We start from the raw sequence: 17,408 nt of genomic DNA, 5'->3' as shown, positions 1-17,408 counted from the left end.
GGTACAAAAATTACACATAATTCCTATACAACCATTTGATGCTATCTTCCTTCCACATTTAGTTGTTGAAACTTGAATGATTTATTAATTAAAATAGTAGCTGAGAGTCATCACCGACTGCAGTAGATAAATAAAGACTCACACTTTCCTTCCTACCAATCAATAAAGACTCACACCTACAAGCCCTTTAAGGGAGGAATTCTCATTTTTTTTTTAAAAATAGGGACACATTCTTGATCATCAGATTTGACTTTAATGAAATTCTGTGGCTGCAATTAAATCACAGACCACATAATTTCAACTATAGGATTTCATTACAGCCAAATCTAACTATTAAAAGAATGTCTCCATTTTTTTAAAAAAAAATGGGATCCCTTCCCTTAAAGACTTTCCTCACACCTGATGTTTTGATTGAAAACAGGACCATGCAATGTGCATCAAGTGAGTTGATGTCGGGATGGGAAAAGATACGGTCCATTAATTTCCTGTCTTGTTTTTCGTTGGCTTAAGCGGTAACTAGTTAATAACTTAATACAACGTAAGCCGCTAATTTCAATTCAGCTCATGATATTTCTTGTAATTTGAAATGATCATTGTTTTTAATTTATCATCGAAAGATCATCTTTACAAAAATTTATCAAAATTAGAAGTCGTTCAATGAAAAGTTCACAATAATAATTAAAGGTCTAAACGACTGTTTGCGACAATAATGACTTAAAAAAAATAGACAGTTTAGATCATGAGATTACTTTGTGAAGTAAACCCAAATGAGTAATTAGAACCATGAGAAATGCTAAGGAAACTCCCTCAAAGTAGGATTCTCCATTGAATCTCTGACACCTCACATTCTAACGTTAATTTTGATACCAACATTATAAAACATTCTTAAAAAAAACATAAGGTGGCGGAGACTTCATGGAAAATCTCATTTTGGAAAAAGTCTCCTTAGCATTTCTCTTAGCACCTTATTAAGTTATTAACTAGTTTACACTTGAGCACTTCTATATATATTATTATCTATTTACCTTTGGGTGTTCTTATTCGACCCAAAAGTAAGTACAAAGGTATTGTTATCAGGGGTGGAAAAAATTCCCAAAAATCCCAAACCGAACCGAAAAAATCCCGATCCCAAACCAAAAATTTTCCAAACCGAAATTCCCAAAATTTTCGGGATGCTATCCCGAACCGATCCCAAAATTTCGGTATGGGATTTGGGATTGGCTTCTCGATATTTTGGAAATCCCATACCGAACCGAAAATATATAATATTAATTATTATATATATTATTCTTTTATAATTGATGCTAGTAGTTTCTAATTCATGCTCTGCAACCTGGAATGCCCTACACCTTGCATATTTTTCATGTTTTGTTTGATATTCATGTGGATTTTATTATTGCTGCTGCCATGACTGATGATTTTAGAAGGCTTGATTCTTTTGTCTCTCAACATATTGCAAAAAGGGTTTAATCAATTTGAATTTTAACTATGATAAAAACAGTCAGGCATGCCAGTGTTCAATTAAATGGTAGTGTGAATGAAATGAAATTCCTAGTTCATGAATGTGTTCTTGAATTATATATTTGAAGAACAATTCATAATTTCATATTTTAATTTGGGATTCCCGATTTGTCCCAAAATCCCGAAAATATTTCGGGATTCCCGAAAATTTGGTTTGGGATTGGTCTTCAAATTCCCGTCCCGAAAAATTTTGATTTGGGATTCGGGATACTAGTTTCGGTATGGTATCCCATACCGAACCACCCCTAATTGTTATCATTCTAAAACCTCTAATTAGCTCGCTATTGTTTTCTTTTTGTTATTGAATACAAAAGTGAACATTCAGCCGATGAACTTTGCACATTACTGTACTAATTATTTTACATATAAAACGTGTAATAAAATGATACTTGCACAACTATATATTTTTTATTTTCGAGCTTCGGTGTCCTCTTTCCTAAGAAACGATATTTGCACAACTATCATGTTAATGTGATTGCCTGATGTATCTAAGTGGATTACATGATATATTTTTTTCCCGTATTATGCCATGTGGTCTCTTTGGACCTCTCATTGGATCTTATACGAGGCCGGATAAATATAAGATAACTCGGTAAATTAACTATACGTTTTATTTGACAAGACGATAATTAAGGATTGTTATTAGTAGACAAGCACAACACTCTACGTAACTGACCTAACGGGCACAAATTTACTACCTATTCTAAATTGCTCTAACCTACGAACACGAGAATTCAAACTTTAACACTATCAGACAATTATAACACCCTACGTAATTGACCTAAACCGCATTTACACATGCACAATAGAACAATTATTTGAGTTAATATTTGTGTTGTGTAGTATAATAATTACTAAAGTGAAAAAAAAATCAGACAAGAGAATAATATTCAGTACATTCTCAAGAGAAAATCTTTGATAGGTGGAAAATCCATTATCCATTACCGCCAGTCGTTTAGAGGGAAATTGGTTTTCTGGCTCTTATTTCACCAACAAACTTGAAAAATTGCGAGGACACAAAGGCCAACTCTTTTTCTGAGGGTCACTCATCTTTCTCACTCTCTCCCAGCTGATAAGGAGGTGCAAAGAGAACTCTCTCTGTCTCTCTATATATTTATACGTATGCGTGGGCTTCTTGGATCCACTCAATTGCTATTCCAACTTGTGCTCAATGTTAAAACAGAAGCTTTCCATTCCCAGTGGCCCCATTTGACTGTGTTTTTACAGAGTTTTCTTCATTACCCACAACTGTTTTAATGACTATTTTCTTGCTGGTGTTTGGTTTCTGAGAAAATTTTGGTGATTTTCCCTTCTGGGTTTTTGAGCTTTGGTGATTTTGACTTCTGGGTTGTTGAGCTTTGGTGATTTTGGCTTCTGGGTTTTGGTTAGAATGATGTCAATGACATGCCACACTCTTGATGGGAGAGCTGTGATGGATTTTGTGGCTTGTGGGTGTTCTTCCAATGCTTTGTTGGACCGCTATTCGGTGAGGAATTACTCGAAGGCAAATTCCAAGGGCAGTTGTAGAGGTTATGGAGCTCGGCTGAATCGAATTCGGTGTGGAGTTTCTTCAATGACAACAGCTGAGACTCCAGTACCAAAGAAGGCAGATAATGCTCTGCTGAATGGTAAGATAATAGAACTTTTTGTTTCAAGTTTGAACTTTTAATTACTTGCATTTATTTCAATACCATATGAGTTATTTCTATCAAATGCTTGAATTACAGGTGTGCCTGAAGGTCTTCCACAGGTTTTAAATTTAAAGAAACAATCCAGAAAGCCGGTTTCGCTGACAAATTTGTTTGAAATTGTTGCTGATGACCTCCTCACATTAAATCAAAATCTTCAGTCAGTAAGTACTCCTTTTGGATTTCCTGGTGCTGTGTGATAATTTTAGTTATTAGGAAGTTTATGGTGTAGAATGTTGTTACAGTATCTAATCATTTGTTTGTGCCGGGGCCTAGCTGAGCTTAGTTTTAAACAATCCTTTTCTGCTTGATGAGATTCTATCAGTTACTATGTTTTCCCGTTAAGCCTTTTTGAAAATAAAGTTTGCAATGCTTCTATGCGAAAATCAGTAATTCACTGACAAACGAGAATATGTGCGTGGATGTGTTTTCTGGTGTGGCAATGTGCTTAGTTTAGAAGCTGGCAATTTGGAACCTTTTGGTTGTTTTGACATCACGATGGATAGCTCTTTTAAAGATCGATAGGACCTTGTTAAAGCTGGAATCATTATGATAAATGTACTGATAAGTGGAAGTGTTATGCTTGTTTGGACGTTATTTTGTCTTTCCCATTTTATTGTTCGGCCTTACGAATGAATAGCATCCTTGTTCACTTATTTTGTCCATGTCTTCCCGTTCTATGTAGATATGGCTGTTATCCATTTGATCACTTATCAGTTATAGTTGAGCATACATGTCCAATGGCAGAGGTCAGAAGGCCTTACTCCAACTGTTGGGGTAGGCAACATAATTCTTTACCCTGTTCTTTCTTGTTTACCTTATCCCATCTACAAATTTTCTCTGTCTTTTTGAAATTATCATCCTTTCCTTCATTCCGAATGTTGTCGATTGCAAAGGAAGAAATTTATGTGGCAGTCTGGCATGACGGTGTTATATTCATTAGTTTAAGTGAGCTGCATTCTTGGAATACTTTTCCAATCTTGAAATTGTTGTACTGTGAAAAATTCTTATCAATCATCCTTTGCTAGAAATGTCAACTTTTTTCATTCTCTCACTGTCGAGTTATGGAGTCCTTGTCGTACCAAAAATGTTTGTCGATTCGATTTTTGTTGAGGTAGACTGACCAGGTATAAAGTTATAGACGTTATTTCTAATATCCTATAGCATTATATGATTTGCTAATATGATAATTATAGTTTACTTAGCAAGTGTTAAGAAAATCAACCATGCGAATGAAACGTTTCATCTCATTACTCCATGTGGTTAAGTGTTACTGTACAATAAATAAGTTACGTGCTTGACGATTTATGGATAATTAGATTAGTGCACATACCAGTGTCAGGGGACTCGTTATGTTATCAGGCCCTTATTTTCTGTTATACCTACTTTAAGAGAAAAGGACACTTCGTGATAATATGCTGTTTCAGATTGTTGGTGCAGAAAACCCCGTCTTAATGTCAGCTGCCGAGCAGATCTTTGGTGCTGGTGGGAAGAGGATGAGACCTGCATTGGTGTTTCTAGTGTCTAGAGCAACAGCAGAACTAGTTGGATTGAAGTGAGTTTCATTCAATGTTCTTAAACCACTGTATTGTATGAGGTTAACAGATTATAACTTCTCTCTAAACTTCTGTGTTCAGGGAACTTACCAAAGAGCATCGGCGATTGGCAGAGATCATCGAAATGATCCATACAGCAAGCTTGATACATGATGACGTTTTGGATGAAAGTGACATGCGACGAGGTAGGCATTATTATCTTCTTATGCATGTCACGTGTAAAATTATAGAGATGTCTCTGTGTCAAAATATATCACATACCTAATTTTTGGCCCCAAATTTCAGCTACTACAGTATATGTCCTTTAATTATATGTAGTCTGAATGAACTTGATAACATTATCAGAAAACGGAATGGACGTTAAATCTAGACCTGACATTTCTCGTTGTTATAAATGCTTGAAATGTATGCATTGGCTGAGGGCAGAGATTATCTAGAAAGCATTGCCAGTAAGTTGTGTTACATTGAGCAGCAGTGTTCTCTAATAGACTAATACAGAGCGATTACCATGGTACCCAAATTTATGATTATTGTTTCATTTCTTTGTTTTATTTTCCATCCTCTTTCGATCAGATTCCATTGAAATTGAACCCTATTTGCAGGGAAGGAAACTGTTCATCAAATGTTCGGTACAAGAGTGGCAGTGCTTGCTGGGGACTTCATGTTTGCACAGTCGTCGTGGTATCTTGCAAATCTAGAAAACATTCAGGTCATCAAGCTCATCAGCCAGGTAAGTTGTGTCATATTTATACTCTTGAAGCCTTCATGAATCGAATCTTCTTTCTAAAAGACACTTTCAAACTCACAAGTTGAAGAACCAAAAAAATAGAAAGAGGTTGCAGTCTTTTACATACCTGCAAGTTGCAACCTTTAATTTAGACGTAATTCTGTTAGTGCTATGGCAGGTTATCAAAGATTTTGCAAGTGGTGAAATAAAGCAGGCATCTAGCTTGTTTGATTGTGACGTCGAACTTGAGGAGTACTTGCTTAAGAGCTACTACAAAACAGCCTCCTTAATCGCTGCAAGTACCAAAGGAGCTGCCATTTTTAGTGGGGTTGACAACTATGTAATGGAGAAAATGTATGACTATGGCAAGAATCTCGGGCTGTCCTTCCAAGTTGTTGATGACATATTGGATTTCACACAGTCGGCGGAGCAGCTGGGGAAGCCTGCTGGAACTGACCTTGCCAAAGGAAACCTGACAGCCCCGGTTATATTTGCTTTGAAGAAAGAACCAAAACTAAGAGACATAATTGAATCAGAATTCAGCGAGACTGGTTCCCTCGACGAAGCCATTTCATTGGTTAAGGCTTGTGGGGGGATTGAACAAGCACAAGAATTAGCGAAAGAGAAAGCTCATCTTGCAATACAAAATCTCGAGTGTCTTCCCAAGACTGCTTTTCGATTAGCGCTGGAGGATATGGTGATGTTCAATCTTCAACGGATTGATTAGCGGGCTAATTTTTTTGGATAGCGAGTATAGACAAGCACTCTTCAGGCAGAATGAAGAAAGGCTAAGGATTGAAAGTGTCTACCGCTGCAAGCACTTTTCTGCACATGCACAAAAGTGCTTCTGCCAATGATGACGAGCCGATAGCCACTGCTTCTAGTGTTGATTTAGTTATACATTCTTCATAACAATGAAATTGATACTTCACCATTGTTGTACAATAAAAATCTGAGGTCATCAATAATCTTCACCAGTATATTTTCACTGTTTGCTATCTTGTTGATACTTAGAACTCCAACGACTTACGCATTTCGTGTATCCTTCGAACTAAGATCTCGCGTGCAGGAAAATGATTGTCACACGGAAAAATTTCTTATCAGTCAACAGCGTCTTGATTCCAAAGTTTTGTCATGCTCAAGATTTTATTTTATTTTATATATGATATATTTAAGGGATTAGGCAAATTCATACGTGCTTATCTAAATAATGTCATACATGCGAGTCGAACATAAAACTTTTCATTTACAATTAAAGATGAATATTATTAGACTGTCATATTAATTAGTTCATCGCTTATTGATTAAAAAGAAAATAACCAAATCAAATGGTTGGATCATAAGTTTTGACTGTGGACTAGCCCAATTATGCCCGCTAAATAACGAATCTGCGGAGATTCGTAAATCGTGTTTGTTCATTATACGTCAGACATGATTTTAAATATTTTTATTTAGAATTAAATACAACAATATTTGATAAAAACTGACCGTATGATGTACGATAAACGGACGCAATTCACATATTCTAAAATCATCACCAAAAGGATCCGGAGAGGATCCTGTTGGCTAAATTACACCCTAACCCGACCCGTTGGTCGGCCCGTCCTGGCTTTTCCCTTGGCCTGATACACAAGCAAACTCCTTCAGCCTTCAAATTCATCGAATTTCTTACAAAATTTACAGCCTTTCAAGCTTTCTAGAGAGAGAAAGTAGAGAGAGAGAGAGAGAGAGAAAGAGAGAGAGAGAGAGAGAGAGAGAGGTAGGAGATGAGGCTGCTGAGCTACTTGGGACAATGGCGAAGCGTAGCAAAAGAAGCCATGGATCTGTCAGTAACTGTAGCAAAGTTCATGGGTTTGCTCCACGTCACCGACGCCTACCTCTGCTCCTCCACCCTCGTCCGTCACTCTTAACAATCCCCTCACTCCTTCTCTTTCCCAATTTCCATTTTCCAAATGCGCCGTCGTCTGATTATCCGCTGCTTGCAGGTGTACGGCCCCAGTATGCTCCCTACACTGAACATCTCCGGCGACGTGCTCCTCTCCGAACACGTGTCCCATCGCATTGGGAAGGTGGGTCCCGGCGATTTGGTCCTGGTTCGGTCTCCGACGGACCCCCGGAAGATTGTGACCAAGCGTGTCCTGGGTATGCAGGGTGATAAAGTCACCTACTTTGTCGATCCAAAGCACAGCGACAGGTTGCATACGACCGTGGTATGTGAATATTTTGCTATTTCTTTGTCTATTTTGTCGGATTTTGGTAATTTTTTTGTGATTACAAGTTGGTATTTTTCTTGGGTGGAGTTCAATTTTTCACTGCATTTTGTATTTTTCATTTAGTAAAAAAGTTAGTAACTTGTAATCAAATGCCGTGTTTTTTGGTGGTTTTAATGGCTTGCTCTTACTAGTTAAAGATGCATTGGACGTTTCGGTTCAGTGGAGCTTTTTCTAGGCGCAGTGTGTATAGATTTTAATGGATTTTGTATCACTCCAGGTTGCGATGATCACTACCATATGGTGTCTTTGGGGTCGTAGAAGATGCATTGGTCGTTTCGGTTCCATAGAGCTCTTTTTAGGAGTTGTGTGTATAGATTTCTATGGCCTATGTAAGGCTCTAGGTTGTGATGATGACTAACATCATAACATGTGGTGCTTTTGATAACATTTCTATGGCCTTTGTCGGACAAATAGAATGACCAATTTATTAAATAATTGAATTCATGGTAAAATCTCAGTTGACTGGTTAGGAGGAGGGCCGAATGGTTGATGCATTTCATAGTGGCTGGCTATGATGCATATCCCGTGTCATGTCCTATTCCCTTGTGGTCATACATCAATTCTTCTTGTTAATTTGACGTATCCCCGTGTTCACATCCATGTCCGTACCTTCATTTGGTGCGTCGTTGATGGTCTAAGAGTTATTGGTTTATGATAATGCTGGTTTAGTACGCCGTAAATGCAATATTGTATTTTAATGTTTGATTGCGTCAAGAGTAAACCAGAAATCCTTATTTTGCTGGAGTTGGCCATGATTTTTTGCAGTGTTCTAGTTGTGTTTTCCATGTTTTTATAACTCAATTCTTTGTACTTTGAAAACTGGGCACTAGGGTAGCTTAAATCTCCGCAGTCCAAAATTAGAAGTGTAGTCCTAAAGTAGATACCATGAAGCTTACTGTTACCAGTCAAGTTATGAGACTTGATTGAGAGTTTTGTACTGCCATTAACTGCTTTGGGACAGTGTAGATTACCTTCTTCCTCAGCATGATTGCTGGGTTGCTTAGGTTGTTATATCCTTTCACCTCCCTTGTAACACCTTAAAAAGAACACACGAATTCCAGCTATAAAAAATTTAAGCAAGAAGCCACTGAAACAACCCTATAGAAGCCAGTGTCCTTACTCTTCATTCTCTTCAACTATTCCATAGTTTTATCATGCAAAGCTTATATGCAATGACAGAGCAGAGAGCACCAACCAAAACACCCTGTAATGAACTTGGTAGGAAAGCTGCACTTATGTAACTCACCATTATTTGTTGAATGGATGTTTGTAATGTCGAAACTGAGAAAGATACTGTCTTAAGAATACATTGTTATTCTGGTTGATAGTATCTATGAAGTTGTTTCCTTTTCCTTTTCGACAATATTATATAATGTTTCTGATTGATGTGATTAATTTGTTGCTTTATTTTATTGAACTCTGATGAATAGGTGCCTAAGGGGCATGTTTGGATTCAGGGGGATAACATTTATTCCTCCTTTGACTCACGAACATATGGACCTATACCTTATGGTCTTATTCAAGGCAAAGTGTTTTGCAGGGTAAGGCTTTTTCATCTTCCTGAAAATTTATCTTATTTTGTTTATACTTTTGTTTTCAGTCATTTCTTATTTTGGTTGGACTTCTGTCCCTGATAGAAATTAGGATGTAGTTTATGTGATGAAAACAGGACTAACTTCAATATCTTTGTGTAATATGTTTATAAAGCTCACATAGAAATTAGGATGTAGTTTATGTGATAAAAACAGGACTAACTTCAATATCTTTGTGTAATATGTTTATAAAGCTCACTTGCTCTGCAGTTATTTCAATTTGTCGAGGTTGATAGGATTGCAGGATATCTTTATGCCTCTGGGCAATTTTGTGTATTGTCTTTAAGCAATGTCTTTCAATCATCTCATGTGGCTTACTTCATCTTTAGTTTCACCACTGCTATTATTCAGAGGGTAGAATAGCAACACTAAATTGAATTGACGTGTGCGATTTAAGAGAAATCGATTGCTACCAATTCTATATCACAAGTTTATCAGGTTTAGATGTTAGAAAGCTTCTGACCAATTGTGATTAGTTTATAATATGGGTTAAGAGGACTTTTTGTGGTAATTAGTGTTTGTGTATTTAGACTTTTAGGTGACCTGAAGAGTTCTATTCTTTTCTCATGGCATTACTAGGTCTGGCCACCTGATAGCTTTGGATCATTAGATTGATGAGCTCACAGAAGATTATAACATTGAAGGTAATATTTGGCATTTCACTACTTGAATCCTCTTTGCATATGAACTTTTCATTTCGCACCTTCTATTTGCTTTTATGTAAAAGAAAACATGTTTGTATTGCTGCAATTTTGGGTGTGCTGAAGTTTATAAATCATGATTCCGTTATAATGACATTCTAATACTTGCTTTACTATACATATGGCTATTGCTTTGAATCTGATACGTTCAAATGGTGTTGTTCTCGTGTAGGGTTGACATATTGCTTTATTGTCATAACATTTCACGTCTTTGTTGGCAGAAATTCTTTCTTGGTATATTAGATGATTGACACTAGATCTGAGAAGCCCTAATTTGACACAACAGAGTGGCTTATTTTTTTGACACTACTAGAAATCTCATGTATAATGGCAGTTGCCATGGTCATCAGTAATTATTTTTTTGACACAACAGAGTGGCTTATTTCACATATTTGACACAACCTTCTTATTTGTACTTGAGTCCTGAGGCTAAAACTTTCCTATCAAAAGGAAAATGAGATCGATTTTTGTGGGAGGATTATCCCGATCATGAACGTATTGCTTATTATCAATCGAAATTCTGTTTTCGACAAGTTTTGTTATCGTGTGTTCCGCTCGTATACAAATTTCAAGTTTGTATCCTATTTTTTTTATCTTAAAGTGCTTTTGGGATTATGAGTAATCTTCACACATCAATTTTGGATATGATTGGATAATGAGAGTAAGCATTGAGGGCCATCATCCAAATTTCCAGAACGCCCCTCCTCAAGGAAGTGATCAAGCAATACAAAGTAGAGATCAAAGCAATTCTAAGCTACTTCCTTTGTTTCTCTAAAAGTTTTAAGTTTCCTCTCGTACTAAAAAGGTAGTTCCGCATCCAAATGGAAGTTTGGATCAAGTGTGTATCAGTGCCGATTCTGAGAGGATGAGGGTGGTTTATGGTCCTAACTCGCAACCGACGCTGAGCTTCCGGAGAAGAACTTATCGGGCCGTTTCTTGTGCATAGAAAGTCCAAGAGAGGCACTATGACGGACATGAAACATGTAGTAAAGGTGGTCACCTTGAAGGGCACAAGATGAAAACTTTTGTAACTTGTTCTTACTTGGTGATGCTATCACCATCACTAGATGTTCATGTCGGTCATACAGCTTCTCTTGGACCTTGGCTTTCTGTGCACAAGGGACCTATAAGTTCTTAAGAAGCCATGTCGGCCGCGAGTTAGGACCATAAACCATGTTATCCTGTCGAATCCAACGCTCTAATATCACTTGAATTGCCTGATTATTCCATTCAACTATTGAGGTTTATAGACAAGTCTTAGTTTTCTGAAATAGGAAAACTAAAACTGGCGAGGTTGATTTTAAACCATGAGTAAGTAGTGGTTTACAATCTTGGATGGTTTTAAACCTTTCAATTCTATCTGTTTTTCTTCTTAGGAACAATTCTAAATAAATTAGTATGGAATATAATTTACACAACGATATACTTATGCTAAATAAATTAGTATGGAATATTATTTACACAAAAGCTAGTGGAGAAAATATCATTAGAACGATCAAGTTCTCATACAAATAGGAACATTAGACGAACTTTTTATTGAAGTGCTAATTATTACACGCTATTTATATGGAACTATTACAATTAACAAAGTTGAACTTAGATCCTAGATTTTTTGAAAAATGATTTGAGTACCATATTGAGGTTCAAGAGCGAGCATTCTGAAAGGAATATTATAGGCATTAATTAACCAATCCAAGACTGAAAGCTTGAATTCTAAACTCTCCATCGTTTCCATTCAAAGAAATATTCTAATCTGATTCTAAACCCTAAATTGTTAACCAGTCAATAAATAGGGTTAAAGCTAGATTTTTTTTTGATAGAAGTGAGATATTCTCGATGTGTCAGTAAATATGTCTTGTCCAAAGAATTTATATGATTGTGCCCATCTATCTGCCGTAGTATTGCTAGAAAATAAGTCCATGGATCACTCTAAATTTGTATAAAAGCTGCGCATATGCAGTCTCAATGAGCTAATGCAAACTTGAAGTGTACTTTTGCAAGACTTTGGTTGACATGTTGTAGAAATGTGAGTAAAAACCGTAAATAATATTTGGTTTTGTTAGAAAGTGTAGTTTATATTCACATTCTAGCAACATGCATAAGCATTTGTCCATCTACGTACATTGGTAAGAAAAACTTACCCTAGGGCATACTATGCATATGATCAAAATGTTTTCTTTTTAGCGAGAATCTCATCAAAATGTTGCACCCAAATAAAAAAGAGAATTCATCAAAATGTATGATTAACTTGATTTGGTTTTGCTTTATTAAGTTGTCAAATATTTTAAGTTTTTGAATCTACACTAATATAATCTTGCGGCTAATATGCATGTGATACTTAGGAGAGCAGGACTGCTCACCATTATTGGTTGAATGGATGCTTGTCATGTAGAAAAAAACTACTACTGTCTTAATAATTTGAGAATGAATCCCATATTGATGGGAGGAGGGACTTTTGTATGGGCTTATAAGTAAGTTGGACTACTCCTCATACTATCAATTGATTTTATGGTGGAAGCACAACTTCTTCCTGAGATTTATCTTATTTTGTTTATACTTGTATTTTCAGTCATTTCTTATTTTGGTTGGACTTCTGTCCCTGATAGAAATTAGGATGTAGTTTATGTGATAAAAATAGGACTAACTTCAATATCTTTGTATAATATGTTTATAATGTTCATTTGCTCTGCAGTTCTTTCAATTTGTAGAGGTTTTGATAGGATTGTAGGATATAATTGTGCCTCTGGGCAGTTTTGTGTATTGTCTTTAAGCAATGTCTTTCAATCTTAGGAAAATTAACGAAAAGTCTAAAAAAACTTTAGTTTTAATGAAAAATGACAAATAAAGGGGTAGTGAATAGTACCAGAAAAAGGTAAAAATATGGTTCTTCGTTAAAAGTGAACATTACCGGGAGTATTTCGTTAAAACTCCCTTCAATCTTCTCATGTGGCTTACTTCACCTTTAGTTTCACCACTCCTATTATTCAGAGTGTAGAGTAGCAACACTAAATTGAATTGACATGTGCGATTTAAGATAAATTGATCGATGCCAATTCTATATCCCAAGTTTATCAGGGTTTAGATGCTAGAAAGCTTCTGACCAACTGTGATCAGTTTATATTACATATTTTATATTTTGGTGATTAAAGATCTCCACAACTTCAAAACAGATTTTTATTTTTGTTTGTAATCTGGGGTAAAGATGTTTTCCACTCCATCGTTTTTGTTATAACAGGATTGGGTGATATGATTTCGGACACGATGATCTTCTCCTCTAGGGTTGACATTTTGCTTTATTGTTATAACATTTTTCTCGTCTTTGTTGGCAGAAATTCTTTCTTGGTGTATTAGATGATTGACACAAGATCTGAGAAGCCCTAATTTGTATATGTTCGAAGTGGAAGTGCATGCCAGATAAGGTAGTAAATTACATGCTTAGAACTACTAGAAATCTCATGTACAATGGCAGTTGCCATGGTCACCGGTAATTTTTTTGACAAAACAGGGTGGCTTGTCTAACTTATTTGTACTTGCATCCTAAGGCTAAAACTTTCCTATTAAAAGGAAGATGAAGATAGGATTTTGTGGGAGGATTATTCCGATCATGGACGTATTACATACAATTAGTTATTTATTGTAATATATTAAGATACTTCTTTAAAATAGATATTATCTTATTTTTTTACACAACGATAATTTTATACTAAATAAATTATCATCGAATATCAATTTATATAAAAGCTCGTGCAGAAAATATCATTAGAACGATCAAGTTCTCATACAAAGCAAAACATTACACAAACTTTTTATTTGAAGTGCTAAGTATTACATGTTATTTATATGGAAACATTAGAAGTATTACAACAAACAAAGTTGAACTTGAGTCTTAGATTTTTTGAAAAATGATTTGAGTACCATATTGAGGTTCAAGAGTGAGAATATTTAAAGGAGAATGTCTGTAGGCCGGAGAAAGCTCAAACGTAAAGCGCTGTAAAATCATCGTTATAATCGTTTTCACTTCAATCATCGCGAAGTTTTGTCCAATGCACGTCCTGGGACCTATGCTAAATGGGAAGAATGCTGCTACTTGATTCTTTGTTGCCTTTGAGATCCCTTCAGAAAACCTCTCGGGTTTGAATTCGTGGACATCGTCACCCCAGATTTCTTTGTCGTGATGAACACAAAGGATTGGCACTGCAAGCTGCGTACCAGGTGGTAGAGAAATATCTCCTAGTTTCGTCTCCTTCGTGATCTCTCGGCTAGTGAAACTAACTGATGGGTACAACCTAAGAACCTCGTACAGGATCATGTTCATCTGAAAGAGATATTTGGGACTTATATGTACATTTTGAGTTGTCTCACAGAAATATTTATGAACTATATGGATAGATGGACTGACGCTAACGAACGATATTGATTAGATTGCAAAAATGTAGTAGGTGATTCAGGTCAAGATTTTAAGAAAACAAAAAACATGGTAATAAGAGAGAATACTTACAATTTTCAAGCAGTTTAATCCAGCATAGTCTGGTTTGTTGTTCTTAAAGATCGTCACGACCTCTTCTCTCGCACGCATTTGCCAATCTTGATATTTTCCCAATAGCACTAATGTCCAGTTAATCAAATCTCTGGTCGTTTCTTGTCCAGCTAAGTAGAATAATTTGCACTCTTCTATCACTTCTTCGATACTCATCCCGACATCCTTGTCATTGGCATGCTCTTGAATCTCGTTGAAATTGGATTTCAGAAGTATACCCAACAAGTCATCTTCAGTGGCTTCTCCTGCTCTCATTGCCTTCTCTCTTTTGTTAATTATTCCCCTTAACAAAGTATCCATTTCCTTGGCGATCTGTTTCATCCTCCTGTTCATTTTAGTTGGTAGAAACCTGCACATTGATGATTATGTTGCAGCTCTTAGTAAATTGTCAAACTTATAATCTAAAACAAGGTTTTCCCTGTGGTTTTCTTTTATAATGAATTTAGTAAGAGAACTGATTTCCGCTCTCCTTTTGACCTTCTGCACTGATCTGTTTAATCACGTCCCTTGATTCTCATTTGGCTTACTCAATCACTAAAAAAAAGATGGGGAGGGCAAGAGTTGAAAAGGGGAGTGATTTCTCTAGTTTCACTTGTATCTAGACAATGCTGTATTGCTATTCAAATGCATACACACTTCGTAGACAAAGTTTGAGTTCACCTGAAAAATGGTATGTAGACCGAGTCCAGAACTATGCGTACAAAAGCAGCTTGTTCCTTTTGGAGCTGGAAAAACCTTTGTCCTTCTTCAAAGTTACTACCAAATGCAGCCCGAGAAATCACATCGCCCGCAAAAGCACAAAGATAAGGCCACACATCCACTTCACATGTCCCCTTTGATGAGAAAAGCATCTCCCATTTGCTCAACATGTTTTCAGAAGCAGCATGAAATGCAGGTAACATATCCTATGTAACAATGTGGTGAAAGAGATCATACAAACAGAACTGGGTTTAGCATCGAAAAGACATGAAGAAATCCTTCTCAGAAACTTGGTTTTTGAAAGTACATGTTCTTCAAATCCCATGCCAAAACTATTATGTTTACATATTGGTTATGTCCTCAATTTACTTGTGGTGAATAAAAGTGAGACCAAGATATTGCTTATTTACAAAGATTATGTATGACAAAATTCTTGGTTAAGGTAAATCAATTATACGACTAACATAAACTAAATTAGCCTAATACATTTGTAAACTGTTATTAGTGTACGATAAAAGAAAATAAAAGTGCGAAAAATTTTATTTTTTTCCTCTTAGTGTCAAGGACTCAACAGAGAACATGTCACATGTAGTTTCTGAGCTGTAGCTCCCCATGTTTTAAGGGCATCTCCTCTACGCTGTCAACATTTATGGTCCTTTTGAAAATATGCAGAGGAGCAATACCTCTTTCCATCTAGTCTTTGAATTAACTATTACTTCCATAACTTTAAAATTTCTGAATCTCTGAATATGGGGAGATTCTTAGCTTTCTTAGCTGCTTGCAAGAAAATATCCACGTCTCTCTGTCTCTCACATAATGTAATCAGGCAACATGACGTGAGAGATAGAGAGAGGAAACAGACATATCATTCCCATGAATCCCATGCAAAAATGAGAAATACTTACCTTCATCTTTTCAACGTGGAAAGCTGGGTTGATAATCCTTCTATGTTTGACCCATTTGTCACCCTCGTGGCCTACGAGGCCAGTCACAAGTAACGAGATGAGTGGGTTTGAATGTGACTTCTCATACACCCTATACTTTGTAAAAGCTTCCCTCATTAATTCAGCGTCAAACAAGATTACACTCGGTATTGGACCAAGCCAAATGAAAGATTTTCTCCCTGCAAATTAATTTTGGGCAATTAGTAAGCACACAGTTTGAAATTTGTATTAACCTTAGGGGGCTCTCGCAAATCTGAAACTTCAAATTTTTTTTAGGACTCTCACAAAAAAGTCCTTTTTATTTTTTGTAGTAACGATATTAGAGGAAGGAAGGATAAAGTCTAAGATCTCAGGTACGACTGTAAATGCTTGAACTTTAAACCCCTTGACACAAATAGAGTTTTAAAACTCTCTTTCGTGATTAAAAACACAGAGTATATCAAAATATAGGTAGGAACCTCCAAACACAATTGTTACACCTATCTATTATCACACCTGACGCTTAACAATTAATAGTTAAGAGTTTCCTTTTTATATATAGTTTGATTCTTGAAATATTCTCATTAATAATTACGTATTTTTGTATTTTTTTTTTTACTTTTTGTAATTAACAGGGTAAATATTAATTAGTAACGTGAACATATGTAGATCCAAAATGAAGTGTACCGTATTTGTTGAAGATATCATGGAGCAGAGGTAGCACATAAGGCACAATGTCATGTGAGAACTCCATGGGCTTTGATAGTGCCGCTTTGGTCATCTTGGAGTTGTCATTCAAGTCCCCAATCAAGAGCCTGTAAGAATTTCCAGAAAGACCTTGCTGCCTTAGGTGCCTCTCAAGCTTCTTCGGCTTCAACCAAATCCAGTTCACTACTTTCCACCCCAATGTTATTAACCCCACACAAACAATGGACACGACCATGGAGCTGACTGAGAATTCCATTTTTCTTGGCAGTCGACACTATGAGAAAGAGTATGGCGTTAAAAGACTCTTAAATAAGAAAGTGATGGCATCGTGGCCAGCCAACTAAATTTTAAATGTCGGGATGCAAGCCTTCCTCGACATTTTGGAGTGTCATTTATTTTTAATTTTCAAGGATGTGTTGTCACTAAGTGTTTATTTTATTTTTAATTGTCAGGATGTGAAATGAATTTTTTTAAGTACAAGTA

At 36.2% G+C, this 17,408-nt stretch overlaps 3 protein-coding genes across 4 annotated transcripts; 2 read left to right on the top strand and 1 right to left on the bottom strand.

Moving 5' to 3' along the window:
- The first annotated feature begins 2,459 nt into the window (after positions 1-2,459).
- LOC137742418 (solanesyl diphosphate synthase 2, chloroplastic-like) lies at positions 2,460-6,480 on the top strand. Its single transcript, XM_068482277.1, has 6 exons — positions 2,460-3,149; positions 3,249-3,373; positions 4,637-4,764; positions 4,847-4,950; positions 5,368-5,495; positions 5,671-6,480. The coding sequence occupies exons 1-6, from the start codon at positions 2,912-2,914 to the stop codon at positions 6,217-6,219; spliced, it is 1,272 nt and encodes a 423-aa protein (XP_068338378.1). The 5' UTR covers positions 2,460-2,911; the 3' UTR covers positions 6,220-6,480.
- Positions 6,481-7,170: 690 nt separating this feature from the next.
- LOC137743673 (mitochondrial ATP-independent inner membrane protease subunit 1a) lies at positions 7,171-13,469 on the top strand. Of its 2 annotated transcripts, none has more exons than XM_068483607.1 (5): positions 7,171-7,387; positions 7,478-7,702; positions 9,196-9,306; positions 9,937-10,001; positions 13,388-13,469. In XM_068483607.1, exons 1-4 carry the CDS (start codon positions 7,259-7,261, stop codon positions 9,970-9,972), a joined length of 501 nt encoding a protein of 166 aa, XP_068339708.1. In that variant the 5' UTR covers positions 7,171-7,258; the 3' UTR covers positions 9,973-10,001; positions 13,388-13,469. The 2 variants fall into 2 exon arrangements, with proteins under 2 accessions (XP_068339708.1, XP_068339707.1); XM_068483606.1 differs by lacking the exon at positions 13,388-13,469 and adding an exon at positions 10,280-10,591 and having other exon boundaries at positions 7,172-7,387.
- Positions 13,470-13,881: 412 nt separating this feature from the next.
- On the bottom strand, positions 13,882-17,179 carry LOC137741385 (cytochrome P450 CYP72A219-like). Its single transcript, XM_068481104.1, has 5 exons — positions 16,905-17,179; positions 16,200-16,417; positions 15,256-15,500; positions 14,557-14,944; positions 13,882-14,373 (listed from the first exon to the last, which is right to left on the bottom strand). The coding sequence occupies exons 1-5, from the start codon at positions 17,158-17,160 to the stop codon at positions 13,945-13,947; spliced, it is 1,536 nt and encodes a 511-aa protein (XP_068337205.1). The 5' UTR covers positions 17,161-17,179; the 3' UTR covers positions 13,882-13,944.
- Positions 17,180-17,408: the final 229 nt, after the last annotated feature.

The sequence above is a fragment of the Pyrus communis genome, chromosome 8, assembly GCF_963583255.1.
Source record: "Pyrus communis chromosome 8, drPyrComm1.1, whole genome shotgun sequence".
Taxonomy (NCBI): domain Eukaryota; kingdom Viridiplantae; phylum Streptophyta; class Magnoliopsida; order Rosales; family Rosaceae; genus Pyrus; species Pyrus communis.
The sequence above is the reverse complement of the archived record's forward strand: the minus strand, read 5'-3'. Positions and strand labels throughout refer to the sequence as shown.

Excerpts from the sequence above, each read along its gene's own strand:
- LOC137742418 (XM_068482277.1), top strand. The coding sequence starts at position 2,912 with ATGATGTCAATGACATGCCACACTCTTGATGGGAGAGCTGTGATGGAT. Across the intron at positions 3,150-3,248 it reads AGATAATGCTCTGCTGAATG|GTGTGCCTGAAGGTCTTCCA; the intron begins GTAAGATAATAG and ends CTTGAATTACAG. Across the intron at positions 5,496-5,670 it reads TCATCAAGCTCATCAGCCAG|GTTATCAAAGATTTTGCAAG; the intron begins GTAAGTTGTGTC and ends GTGCTATGGCAG.
- LOC137743673 (XM_068483607.1), top strand. The coding sequence starts at position 7,259 with ATGAGGCTGCTGAGCTACTTGGGACAATGGCGAAGCGTAGCAAAAGAA. Across the intron at positions 7,388-7,477 it reads ACCTCTGCTCCTCCACCCTC|GTGTACGGCCCCAGTATGCT; the intron begins GTCCGTCACTCT and ends CGCTGCTTGCAG. Across the intron at positions 7,703-9,195 it reads ACAGGTTGCATACGACCGTG|GTGCCTAAGGGGCATGTTTG; the intron begins GTATGTGAATAT and ends TCTGATGAATAG.
- LOC137741385 (XM_068481104.1), bottom strand. The coding sequence starts at position 17,160 with ATGGTCGTGTCCATTGTTTGTGTGGGGTTAATAACATTGGGGTGGAAA. Across the intron at positions 14,945-15,255 it reads GTCTACATACCATTTTTCAG|GTTTCTACCAACTAAAATGA; the intron begins GTGAACTCAAAC and ends ATCAATGTGCAG. Across the intron at positions 14,374-14,556 it reads GATTAAACTGCTTGAAAATT|ATGAACATGATCCTGTACGA; the intron begins GTAAGTATTCTC and ends TATCTCTTTCAG.